This window comes from Cylas formicarius, unplaced genomic scaffold (assembly GCF_029955315.1).
Source record: "Cylas formicarius isolate icCylForm1 unplaced genomic scaffold, icCylForm1.1 PGA_scaffold_8__14_contigs__length_24414737, whole genome shotgun sequence".
Taxonomy (NCBI): Eukaryota; Metazoa; Arthropoda; class Insecta; order Coleoptera; family Brentidae; genus Cylas; species Cylas formicarius.
The window spans coordinates 13,898,800-13,913,391 of NW_026844361.1; the positions used below are offsets into that span (position 1 = coordinate 13,898,800).

Sequence of the window (14,592 nt, forward strand, 5' to 3'; positions counted from 1 at the left end):
ATTGTTTAATCGTTGACCGGGCGCCATTTGCCTTGACTTTAGTGACTTGCTTCTTACAACAAATATATTAATATATAATATATAAAAAATATTTATCGTACTGCGAAAACTTTAAAATTTGGTAAAATTAGTAATATAGAGGTTCGTAAAAAAAGGAAAAATACAACAGGAAAATGATCTTGATTACATCTCAACGATTTTTAACGAGTCGTCTGTACATTTTGAGAAAATACTGTCGAAAAAATACCACAGTTTCAGAAGTGTCGTTGGTAGAAAATCATGTTTTAAATTACTGCTGCGCGTGACGTTAAATATTTTGAATTGGTACAAACTGCGTTGAGAAAAGGCAATACACGATATTAGTGATGTCTACTTTGATTGGCACGTGTACAACGTTTGGGAACCAAACCGATTTGCGGTATGACTTTTTGCGCGTATTTTAACTATTGGAGAGTATTGGATTACCAATTACCTAATTACCAATTGTGGACTACTATTTTGTAAGTATTAGAATTTGAAATGAAAACAGTTAGCAGAACAAAAACAACAAATATGGTCCTAGGGTTTTTGTTAATTAATAGAATATTCATTATTGATAACAACTTTTCAGCAATTGAGGGAGATCACCTGAGAATATTAAAAAAATATATATTTATAGATAAACCGGTGAAGAGAAAAAGCTGGTCCGGTTTATAAAACGGCCGCTAGGGGGCGTAACTTTTACTGTAAAATAGAAAAAACGGGTTTTCTAAAAAATATTGCAAATTAACCGATATCAAAATTAGTTTTAACGTAATCTACTCTAGATAAGGAAACTTTTTTGTTTGAACTATTTTTTTTCTATCTCGTCAAATTAAGGGTCAGTCAAATATTGGTTAGAAAAAGTCGAATATCTTTTTTTTTTGGCTATTCCAAGAACTTAGTTTATTGTTAAAGAGTATTTATAGCAACTTCGACTGGCATATCAATATCAGGATATTAATTCTTTTACGAGTCGGTAGGGGGTGCTTCATTTCAAAAACAGCTATTTTTATGATTTTCTGGAAAATTCCGAATATAATGGTATAAATATTTTCAGCTAAGATGAAAGAGCAAAGAAAGTAGTGACATGGCATATAAACATATATTTTATATTAGAGTTAGAGTTAAATTTGATATTGTCCTAATTTGTCCATAATAATCGCCAATAATCAATGATGGTAAAAAAAAATTTATCGTCAATATAATTTATTAATATATTACATGTTAGTGTCAATATTGGAGAAAAGAATCAAATAATTAAGTACGCTTAGCGGTTAACATGGTAACGGCTAACACTGCTTCTATTATACCTACGTAAGAAAGTATTTTTAAATTAATTTTTATTTATATTTCAGAGGGGAAAAACGATTTTTCTATACCGTTTCCACCACTTGTTGTGTTTAGCTAAAAATATTTATTACATTATATGTTTTTATAGCTCTCCTTTTCTAAAGCAGATTACGTTAAAACTAATTTTGATATAGGGTAATTTGGAATATTTTTGAGAAAACCTTTTTTGTTCAATTTTACAGCAGAGGACGACCCCTAGCGGACATTTTAAGAACCTGAAAATGATTTCCAGCTTTCTTTAAAATAATTTTTTCTAAGTTGTAGGACGAACGGTTCCTGAGATATGGCCGGCGTCCTTTATTAATGGGCTACCCGGTACAACAATGTAAAACTTTATATACTAATTAGTTATGTGATTATAATTCTTCAAACGTTTTTCTAGTTTTTTCCATTTTTAACATTTGTGCAAATAAATTGTGTTGAAATAAACTAATACAAATTATCAAGATCGAAGAATTTACCTTTAAAGGCAGCCTAACATTCGTCTCTATCATAGAAGTTGTCCCATACTGTAAATAAATTAGAAAACAAATATCAAATTGCCCCAGGACCATAATATGTCAATGTAGGGGTAATATGCCAGGTAAATTCTTGAGGTGTCATGATTTTACTGTATTTGTGGTCCCCATAACGATTAACAGCTATAAGGGTTTATTATAGCATTCGATATTCCGGTTTGTAAGATCACCATCCTCATTAACATAATACCAAATTATAATTTTTTTTATTAAAATTTTTAGTGGGAAATTACAGTGGCGTGCATTACATATAGGCAAAAAAGCATTGCCTACCCTTTCGTTCATTCAAGACAAACATAAATTGAAAATCTATTTATCTAACAACGCTCATTCATTACGACATACCTAGTTAAAATGACATACATATTTTTATTTTTCTAAATAGTAAATTAGTAAATAGTAAATTTATTACGGTTGCAAAGCGGGAAACATACAAAACAAACGCCACCTGTTCAACGTCTTATTATCACCTAAAAAACGCAACCCATTATTCAAAGTCTATCGCACGGCAGTGCGTTACTGCAAGCAATGAACACACGAAAGCAGTCGGGACCGTCCGATCCGTCGGATGCACTGCGATATCGCGGCCCGCCGCATGCGGTGTTGCCAATGCACGTTATTTTAGGTAAACGATCAATTTTATGATGTTTTATCAAGATGTGTATTATGTAGCAAATTAGAAATTTGGTTGTAAGTCATCTGTATATTATTTCCAAATACTATTTTATTTGACTGCAAAATCATTCTGCCATAAAATATATTAGGCAGTGCTAATTGGAAATCTGGCAATATTGTGTACGATTTGTGTTTGTTTTTCGCCTGCGGCGCTATTTTTTTCCCTCTTGCCTACCCTGCACGCCACTGGGAAATTATCAATGGGAAATGCGTTCTTGAATCAGTTTTCCGGTCCTGACACATCCCAAACTAAAGAAACAACGTATTTCAAGAGTGGCATTTTTTTGGTTGGCCTCCGACACCCGACACAGCCTAACACTTGCTCCCTATAGCTAGTTATAATCGTCGTGCAATCTAAACAACCCTAAGGCGAGTCTACTAAGCGACATTAATTTATCCCTAGCGGCTATCTTTAATATCCGAAGAAACACGAATAAGAATATATGGCCGTCATATTGGAGCGACTGCATCTTCGGACCAATAAAAAAGTACGCGGTGACGAACTGAATCGACATACAGGTAGGGCGAGAAAACAAAGGTTCATTGAACGGTCTTACCAAAACTAACCAAAATAACTCGAACGAAATCAGTGTTAATAACGTATACACATATGGTTACGGAGTATGACTTTGGCCCTTTTTGTTTTTCTTCAGCGAAATGTCTTCCACATCGTCTCCCTTTTTTACCTCTGTATAACGCTCCCCCTTCAGACTTACGATTTTGTTGTCGCGATAGCGAACCAATTTTTTCGGTTCCACCTTCGGAGCTACCGGACGATATTCCTGCGTAAAACTCGTATTGACATAACTTAAATCGAAATCTAAAAAACTTAACCGACCTTATTCAGGGCGTCTTTGTCGATATATGAATATCTCTCGATGATGCGATTCTTCAGTTCCGCGTCATCTATTTTCTGTTTGGCCACTTGTATGGTGAGGGTTGCGTTTTGACTAAGACACTGACCATTTTCTTGGCGATCGATTAAAATTTGCGTGGCACGTTCGATATCACCGGCCGCTATGGCTAGACAATGTTTGACCTACGAAATTGTTACTTCAACTTGCCGGTACGCCGGCACTGTTTTACCACTAGAGTTAGGATTTAATTTTTAATTTAAATTTAATTTAATTTTTTTTATTATCATGGATATAGCCGTTTTAGAATGAAATAATTATATTAACGATATAATGAAATTTTTGAAGGAACCTTCCACAAGCTACTATAATACTTTTTACAAAACTTCTGGATACCTCCTGCGTCGGTTTTTGCTGAGTCGATACTTTTGTTATTTGGCCTCATGGTCAAGAAACCCTAGTAGATTTTCTTAGACATTTAAACTCTATAGACCCTAACATACGTTTTAACATTGAAATAGAAACTAATAACAGCCTCCCATTCTTAGATATTCTTATCAATAGAAAATCAGATCTAACATCGGGTCATTATGTTTACAGAAAACCTACGCACAGACCGATACCTTAATGCATGGTTACATCACCATTTGGCCCAAAAATCATCGGTTATCAACTCTCTTGTTTACTGAATCCAGAATTAAATCACCTTACCTCTGCTCTTCTCTCTAATAATTCCCACATTAAAGATATTAAGCGTTCGATCAAAAAATACACTTAAAACAAACTTCCAATAGCAATGAGGCCGAAAGCAATCCTACACTTGCCACTTCCTTACATTCAAAATATCGCTGACCACATATCAAAAGTTCTAAAGAAGTATAACGTCAAAACCAGATTTAACCCTTGTCCAAAAATTTCTCAACATCTTCGGTCCGTCAAAGACAAAATTCCATTTGAGATTCCAGGAGTTTACAGAATTCCATGCCAATGCGGCAAAGAATACATTGGAGAGACCGGCAGAAAAATATCAACTAGGTTCAAAGAACACGAAAGAGGCTTTCGACTAAGGCAAATAAACCCATCAGCTGTTGCCGAACACAATCACGAAACCGGACATAAAATTTTATTCGATAAAACTATAATTCTTGCATGTAATCAATTCTTCTACCAACGAAAAATCCGAGAGTGTATAGAAATCTATAAACAACCTAACAGTCTTAACCGCGACTCAGGTCCCTACCTGTCACCAATCAGTCATCCGAGAGTTACATACACCGAATGATACAGCTATCCTTCAACATTCCTGTAATTCATCAACTACTGAACCTGAATGGGACTCATCAGATGATGAAACGCTGGAATTCAAAAGAAGACGTATACTTTCTACAAACGACAGGCTTGACACTACGGTCAAACGGAAGAAAGGTCAGATTGAGTACACTCACACACCTATATCCGATAAATTTAGATCATGTGAGGGACTAAAAAATAGGCTTTCTGGAAAAACTCCGCATGAAATATTTTTTATGTTTTTTGATGAATAAGTGATTGATTTGATTTTAAATCTTACATTGCTTTGCGACTTTTAAAAACTGATAAAACAATTACTCAAAGAAATCTTGCACCTGCCATAGATGTATGATAAAAATTTTATTTACGCATTTGGCATTTACATTATCATTACAATATAGTTTAACCTAAGAAAAATAGTAACACCAACACTTACAAACAATACTTACAGTTGATAAACTACAAAGTTTTGCTTAAAAACAGTCTTCTTTACTTTGCAATTAAAACTACCGAGGGAGTCAGAAAATAAATCAATATGCTCGTTATTTGTGAGTAAAATATTTGTCAGCTTGCACATTCCATTCATAGGCAAGTGAATGCCATAGTTGATCTTATGAAAATCAATGTTAAAAAGAGCCTTATTTCTTTCATTAATAGGAGAAATATGAAAACCAACATCAAGTTATTAAGGATTTTGTACAATGTAACGATGTCAAAAAATATGAGCCCACTCTCCAAAGATGTCAGATTCAAAAGCTTCATAATCTCCTCGTAGTTTATTTCCTCAAATGAGATTCCCAATATAAAACCTATCCCTCTAAGGAACTTACGCTCATGATTGTTCATGCTGATAAAGCGCGAAGTAGATGTAGAATCTGCCACAGCCACACAATTTACGTTTGTGATAAGTTTAATGTGCCTTTACATACTTCATGCTTCGTAAAATGGGTGCGCTCACGCACCATAAAATGTTATGCGTTTTTTGTACCAAATCAGATTCTATTTGGAAAACAATCTACTTTTAGTTGTTGTCGAATGTGAACTTTCTTTTGAATATTTAAGTATAAATTATATGTTAGATCTTATGTGCCCCAAAACATTATTTAATGTTTCTTCCCAGTGGTTCGTTTACGCACCAGTATTTCTTTGTATGTTTAGAGTTTTTTTTTTTGACACATGTAATGTATGTATGTAGTTTTATGCTTGGGATAATATGGGTTAAGTATTACTATTTTTATGTCTAAAAACTGTAAATATAATATTGTAATTTTTTTCGATGTTGATTTTCAGTAAAAAATAGACGGCATAAAAGTACATAGATGGTAGAAAAAAGCATATATTTGACATATTTTTTGGAAAAACCAGACATATTTATGCGCATATTTTCAGCATTTTCTGTGCATAAAAATCCGAACCCTAATAATCACTAACCTCTATAGAACAAACGGTGGGGAACATCTCCTGGAGGATGTCCATCTCGTCGGGAAAATCGCAACACGAACTATCGGTTGACCCTCCGTCGCTCATTTCGGAGAGTTTGTGCATCCGTTTTGGGACCGATTCGAAACTTTCGGAATTGTTCGGAGATCTAACACATAACGAATAGTTAAACTATAGATTACATTAGATTAAAAAGTTAGTAAGGTAAAAACACTCTGTGAAACTTTTGCAAGTTCAATTCGGTCTTTTTGGTCATTAACAAAGTATATAAAAAACAATCACCAGGTATTGATAACATACTGATAAGAGGGTCAGAACAACTGAGCCATATACTAAGTTTCCTAATGACAGATATGCACCTCTACAAGAAAAGGTTGTGAAAAAACAATGGCCGGATAAGAAATGGTGGACACCAGAAATTGATTTAAATATTCAGGGATCAGCCATAATAACCAAAAGTAATGATGACTTTAATGAATATAATGCTCAAAGGTATGTGGAAAACCATTAAGAAACTAGTGGAAGGAAAAGCAGAAACTAAGAAAAAAGAAATCAACCTTAAAGGCAAGATTAAGAGTGAACCATCTGTTATAGCCGAAAAATTTAGCAAGATGGCTTCCAAAAAATCGTCGCTGGGCGGTGCAAGTGCGTAGCGCAAAGCAGCTAGAGGGACGCATTGTTTTTCTATCGTGCTCCTGCGGACCACTGTGGTTCACGCACCCTATATATAGTATCTTTCACATCTCATTCAACTTCAAAGTTACGGCAAACTTTGGTGAATATTTAAATTTGTACTGGTAATTGCGATTTAAAATTATATTTTTTCGCGCACCCTGTATGACAGACGGAAACTGAAAGTCTCTCAACACACCGCTCAAACCAAATTATCACATCTTTAATAGTTTTGCATTTATCGCCAATAATTTATCAACAAAACGGAAATTTTTTGGACCTTTTAGATTTTTTGGCCATTAACGACACACCCTGTATCTGACTCAAACAATGTTCGAGATAGAGGTTATAGCCTTGGATCTCCCACGTTTCCTGGTATATGAATATTTCGAATAGAGTCAATAGTTTTCAAGAAAAGACCTGTTTTCTGAAACCATGCAATACGCAGCAATAATAAATGACGTCATCGCGTCTTGATTGAGTATCATGGACTCTCGAGAAGCGAGTGTGATAGACGAAAACCGTAAGTACAAAAATTGTAGGCTTCGATGCGGCCTTTATTACTGTGGATTCTCAGGGTCTTTTAGATTTTTCTTTTAGATTTTTGTCAATAATTGGAAAACCCTGTATATAATGTTTCAAAAAAGAAGTATTTTCTTGAAAACCAATCGTTATGCAAAATATGTGCGAGTCTAGTGTATCTCAGGAGATGCTCCCGCCGAAATGTAGAAAACACTATTCTATTGAGATTAAGGAAGTTATAAATAATGTTATACCAAAAAGCAATTAACTGAGGTTCTACAAAGCTTGAACCTACAAAAGCAATACGTCTGTGATAATTATGCGAAAAACCTAGGGCATAAAGTTTTAAGGCTTCCACCTTACCACTGTATATTTAATCCCGTGTTAACTCCAATGTCCTCAAACTTATAGAAACCAGAACTTTTAACATCCCTCCACAAAGTTGGGCAAATTCTGTTAAACATATAGAAAAAGCAGAACAATCGTATATCCATATTGCAAATAATATAGAACAAATAATAATTACAACAGGCGATGATAGCGATAGTGATACTGATATATGTGAATAATTTTAAGTAAGTTATCTAAGTAGGTAATAATAATAATTTGTAATTTTATTTTAAATTTAAACATAAATACAACATAAATAAATAAATATTGTTTAGTATCTTTCCTAACAAAACCACAAATAATTAAATTCTAAGCAAAGTACAGACCTGTTCGGCCATATTTCATTTTTACAGCTTGCCCGGGTCTTTCCTTAATTCGTATCAGTTAGTCACTTTCTTATATCTATGAACAGACTTTACCAGGAAACGTGGGATATCCAGGGCTATAATCCCTATTCGAACATTGTTTGAATTATATACAGGGTGTATCGTTTATGCGCAAAAATATCAAAAACATCCTAAAAATTTCCGTTCTTGTGGGTAAATTATTGATCATAAATGAAAATCCGTTAAAGATGGGATAATTTTATTTGAACAATATCGTAAACTGTGTCGAGAGAGAGAGAGAGAGAGAGTTTCAGGTTTCGTCAATTATATAGGTAGCGCGAGATATTTGAAAGAATATCATTTGACAACGCTATTATTTCTACAAATTTTAATATTTAACAAAGTTTAGCGTATGTGAAGGACATTTTATACAGTTCGGTTTCCTTTGAAATACAAAGCTACGCGCTACAAATTCGCCCAGCCCAGTGACGATTTTTCGACGGCAATCTTGTTAGCACTATGATACTAATAATAAAACAAAAAATAAAATAATGAATCAGAGTTTCGTCGAAGAAATTAAAATTGTCTAAGATTGTCCCAAATTATAAGCATAAGGGTGAGACAACCAATCCTAAAAACTATAGACAACGTCAGTTTGGTAAAGTTTTTGAATTGTGTTACAACTCACGTTTAAATAATTATTTGGAAAAATTTCAGTTAATCTCAAAAAACCAAAATGGCTTTCGTATGAATAAATCAATTAGTAGTGCTCTATAATTCATTGAATAACAGGGAGTACATCTTCGGGATATTTTTTGATCTTAGTAGAGCCTTTCATAACGTTTATCATGGCTTGCTCCTTAGAATATATAGTGAATTTTATACGATTATGTAATGAGTTAATGCAATTTAAAAAAGAATTCAATTGTCTGCCCGTTCCAACAAAACAAGCAAAGACATCATCCATGTATCTATACCACCATAGAAAACTCAAAAATCAAGGATCTACTGGTTGAAATGCGGTTGTTGTCCTAAAATTTATATTGGACAAACGGGTATATCCTTCATTAGCGAACATAAAAGAGCGTTTAAAAACAATAGTCTAGATTCTAATTATGCTACACACTTAAATACAGAAAAACACATTTTTGACGACAATTTTGATATTTTACATACAGCCACAAAAAGTAGAAAATCAAATTTATTGTAAGCCATGGAGATTAACAAAATGAGACATTGAAATGTATTGCTTAACGATCAATTAGACTTAAATACCTCTCTTTTATTGAACTTAAATTTTCACAACAACAATAATTAAGATTTTATTGCCATTTTTCGGTGTATATAGTAGCAGGTGGTTTGTAAATATTACATTTGATAAAGACGCGGTGTTGTCGAAACAATTGTCATATGAAAATATATAATTTCGTGAAAATCTGAACTTTCAGTTCTTATTTATTTTGATAAATGGATTTTCATCAAGCAAGTCACCTCAGTTCAAGCTTATGCTGTTTCTTAATTAAAAATATCAAAAATACTGTTTCTATAGAAATTCTTAAACTGGCGTATTGCACAAAATATTTCAAAGAGTTGGGAATATTACATATATTTACTTGTATACGTAAAACACATAATATAAAACAGAAAAGAAATGACGTACATAACCACAACACACGGGCAAAAAAATGATCTTACCCAGAAATTTTGAAGACTTTCTGCATACGTTCTTCTACATACGTCGGAATGAAATGTTATAACAAAATTGCAAAGATCGACAAGAGATTACAGGATGAAAAAGTTAAATTACCATTGTTACTAATATCAGTATTTAGTAGTTGTGCCATTCTCACCAAAAGTGCTGTTTTATTTGCAAGATTAGCTTCCAACAATCTAGTCTCGACACATAGACCAAATCAAGATGGATGGCACGAACTGAACAGCAGAGAATGGCACAAATTTCCCTTCAGAGACTGGAAGGTACCTTGCATATGAACATCAATACATTAAAACGGCTTCAGTTGAGCTTGAGTGTTTATGGTGATAATAACAGACCATCAAATAAGAGTTGAGTGTTTTTGATTATATGGAACCATGGATGTATGGATTAGTTTTGAGAACAAGATCGAATTCCTGCCGAAAACATTGGTGTTCAACGATGCGAACAAAGACGAGCAATGAGTTATATAATTCAATCTCAGTTCTAAATGATATATCAACAGACTGTGTCATTGTTTTGATATAAATATCTGTCTAATAAATCCAAGAAATGAATGAATTTTTGTGAAGAATGCTTTTTTCATTCCTCTCTCAGAATGTCCGGATTGTTGGGCCACTGAACAAAATCTCCAAGATGGTAGAAGAATGTTCTGTATGTGTGAGACACAGTTTGCAACGTATGTTGCTACCTTATATGGAGGCATTCTCATCCAACAGAAAACTAGCAAGGTATCACACCATGAGAAGATAGCTGAATACATCAAGTTGTTGAAATTACAGGTCTGGTGTCAAAATATACAGCAAAAACTCCCTATAGCGAAATTCTGAATAACGTAAAACTCGTATTATGCACAAAATTTGTTGTACTGTTAGGTCTCCATACAAAGCTATGTATTAATCCACTCTGGACAACGAATTTCTCACTCTCTATACTGAAAGAAAAAAGGGCACATTAAGTAACAAAGTAAGGAAAGTAGGCCGACTTGTAATCAATCAACCTCAGAATTCCTTGCCCTAATAATTTAGTTACCTTGTCGTCCAAAGTGTTTTTCTCCAAATAAGCGATTATGTTAATGCCTTTATCGGTATGTATAAAAGCACACCATTGTTTCAATCAGTTTTAATTTGACTTAGTGAATAAATAAAAAAAATAAAATTTTATCTCTAGATGATAAAGTTGCTTTAATTCGGGAGATAGAACGGGGAAAGAAAAGTGATGTGGGACGTCGATACGGACTTACACCGTCGACTGTATCCACGATTTGGCAGTGCAAAGAAAAAATCATTCAGGCTGAAGCGGCAGACAGTTCTAGTAAAAAACTAACAAAGCCAAAATTTGAAGATTTGGATCGGGCAATGTTGCAGTAGTTCCAAGTTAAAAAATGTACAACTCTCCGGACCTATCGTAAAACTAAAAGCAAAAAAGTTTGCTGAACAGCTTGGCATTATTGATTTCAAGGATTCGGAAGGACGGTTGGGGAAGTTCAAACAGAGATATGGTATAAATTTTGGACAGATAAGTGGCGAAGCCCGTGATGTCGACAGAAACATCACTAACGATTGGTTGGAGAAGACATGGCCAAAACTAGCAGAAAAGTACCCTGCTGACGAAACTGGTATTTTTTTACAAAATGACGACAGATAAAACTCTTAAATTTCGAAGCGAAAAGTGTGCGGGTCGAATACATTCTAAAGAACATATAACAGTGTTAGTAGCTGCCAATATGGGTGGGAAAGAAAACAGAAAGCTAGTCCTGATTGGAAAATCAACTAACCCACGATGTTTTAATAACATCAAGCATTTACCGGTGACTTACAAGGTAAACAAGTCTGCATGGATAACATCGCAAATTTTTGAAGAGGAGATACGGAAATGAGATGCAGAATTAAAGGGGAAGAAAATATTTACTTATCTTAGATAACTGCCCTGCACATCCCCATATTCCAAATCTACGGAATATTGAATTGGCATTTCTTCCAGTCAGAGCGTAATAAAAAGTCTTAAGAGTCGATACAGGAAAAACATTTTAATGGAAATGATCATCCGAAGACAAATTTTCCATTAATATGCTAGATGCAGTCGACTTTATTAGTAAATCTTGGAAAGAGGTGCAACAGAAACAATTCAACACTCCTATCAATATGCAGGACTTATTACCGAAACAGAATGCGAACAGGACTTGGAAGATGATCAGCTACTAAGCGAGTGGATAAAGCAGTTTCGAACAACAATTACGTTTACAAGTGAGAGTTGCAAGATTTTATGGTGATAGATCAGGATTTGCCAACAACAGCAGACTTGACAGATATTACAACAAGCAAGAAAGGGTGAGGAAGAGTACCAAGAGGAAGAAGATGAAGAAGTTGATCATCAATTATTCAACAATGTATGTATCTATGTATATATGTATCTCGATGAAATGGTGAAAATACAGGTCAAAGTACGAGATGCGTATTGGCATACTAAAAAAATTCAAAAGAAAATGACAGATTATTTGAAACATTAAATGTAGTTCTTAAATATTTATATTAAATGTTCCTAAGTAGATGGTAAAATATGAATATAAAATAATTAAATATTACAGAACACACATGCGTATTGTTATTTTTCAAGTACCTATAACTCGTTATAACGAAAACACATTATAACGAAAAAAAAAAAAAAAAGAGCAGTCCCTTCAATTTCGCTATATAGAGTTTCGACTATACCTAGAAATTTGTGTGAGCAAGAAATATGCGATGTAATATTAATCCGAATGCATCAAATCTACGAGCAATGGCAGATAAAATTAACATTTTCTTGCAAGAATGGTGAGTTTTATGACATCATTATGAATAGGTCACACTGTACAACTATTCAAGCGCCCTCTCGTGCTAGTTGTGACAAAATAATTTTATGAATTGCGAAATTATGTCTAACACAACCAGCTTTGAATTGACTTAGTTTTCTAGGACCAATTAGACAAGTCTGGGAGCAATTGCAAATCTCACTATTCATATTACATACACCTCGAGTTGCTTTGCGCTGAGTTACAGAGCTACATTACGAAAGTATATCGAAAACTGTGCAAAACCAAAGAAACAACAAAAAAAAAACAAACTATTCGAAGTTTAAATTAAACATAAAGTTCAATACACAAACAAAACTGTAAATACGCCTGAAACTCTGCCGTTTCTCTAACGAAATTCAATTCGGTCAAAATAAAACGCATATGGACTAATTTTTTTTCCTCTCGACTCTGTAAACAGACTCTTCATAAAAAAATGTAAACGAAAAACAGATTTTTTAATAGGCAAAGCACTTAACCGCCCTCTTTCCAATGAAAATATTTATCGAAAGTAATAAGTGATGAAAAAATGTTTTGTCCGAGCGGAAACTGACGCAGTTGACACAGGAAGAAGTCGCGAAAGCGAAAGGATCAAAATATGACAAAACTTAACTGACCCTAGCTCGATCTAAGGCTGTCTTCCCAGAGTGACCATGGGAAAATTAATGAAATTGATACCTTCTTGGTGCTGTATTTGTCCCAGTGAATAGATAAACACTAGATTATTGCAAAAAATGGGAAAGGAAATTCAAAAAGTTAAATCAAACAAAATGTGTTGCAAAAAAGTCTTAAATTTTTGACTCGTCCATTGTTGCCAAGTTGTATTTTCCCATGCAGGTATTTTTAGATAATAGGCTGTTCTCTCTCAACTCAACAACAGAATAACAGAAATCTACCAAAACTAACCAAGTACTTGCTTATTTCTTAACAATTAAAGCCACAAAGCCAACAACAATGGACAAGAGTCAAACATTTAACTCCTCATGAAGAACAGAAGCAGATCTAGGTTACCTGGGCTTAATTTTTGGCAAAATTTCTGGCAAGCTAATCTCTAGAGTGGGACTTTTTTGTTCAGAGTCTTCAATTTTTCTAAGTTTTGCTTCCAAAGCAAACATCCATTCACACACTAAACTGTGATTAATGCTTCCAAATTCTGGAAAATATGCTTCCATCATCTCGCAAAAACCTAGAAAACAATTGACAAATAAACACATATCACTAAAATCTGTAATGTACCTTCATCGTCAAATGTTGAATCAGATCCCACATCTTCAAGGAAAGCAACGACATAGGACAAGACTATTTCGTCAATTAAGGTCAAATCGGCGTCAGGTATGTGTTTTTTCACCAATTCAAAAAGGGAATCTTTTATTGTGTTTTCTTGATCGGCAATTGCCTTCTTAGACATATTCGCCTGAAATTTATATTATTCATAAAAGGGTTTTTAAATTTGAATTTAAAAGACTTTTAATCTTTGAGGAAGAAGACCGTTTTCCCTTGATCGTATTAAAAAGCATTCTTTATGTTTCAAAAATTTTCATTCCACTTATGCAAGGGATCATTTTTTTTTTTAATTTCCTCTATTGTTCAGTCGGTATAACAACATTTACAAATTTTTTTACAAATTTACAAATTTATAAACAAAATACATACCCCAGAAAAAACACTAGACCCAGAACAGTAACACGCAGCAGTAACACCAAAAAACGACGGATGCGATCAATAAAACACGGAAAATTATTTTTTTATTTATATTTTAAAACCAAAATTGCGAATTTCCTTGTTGCAACAATTTTGATAACAATTTATGAATTCAATCAATATCTAAAAGGTACCTAAAAAAGCCAAGTCTATAACACAGACAATGGATTGGATGGCAAAACCACAGATAAAAAAAATAAACAGATTAAGTAAATGTCCGCGAAAACAAAAGGCCCAGCTACTTGGGGCATGTGCCCATTACCGACAACGTTGAATCGGTTACAAAAAA

At 33.8% G+C, this 14,592-nt stretch overlaps 1 protein-coding gene across 1 annotated transcript; it reads right to left on the bottom strand.

Annotated features, from left to right (window-relative positions):
- Window positions 1–478: 478 nt before the first annotated feature.
- Window positions 479–14,453, bottom strand: LOC132706845 (CUE domain-containing protein 2). Its single transcript, XM_060678434.1, has 6 exons — window positions 14,256–14,453; window positions 13,839–14,016; window positions 13,614–13,788; window positions 6,140–6,296; window positions 3,403–3,603; window positions 479–3,346 (listed from the first exon to the last, which is right to left on the bottom strand). The coding sequence occupies exons 2-6, from the start codon at window positions 14,008–14,010 to the stop codon at window positions 3,179–3,181; spliced, it is 873 nt and encodes a 290-aa protein (XP_060534417.1). The 5' UTR covers window positions 14,011–14,016; window positions 14,256–14,453; the 3' UTR covers window positions 479–3,178.
- Window positions 14,454–14,592: the final 139 nt, after the last annotated feature.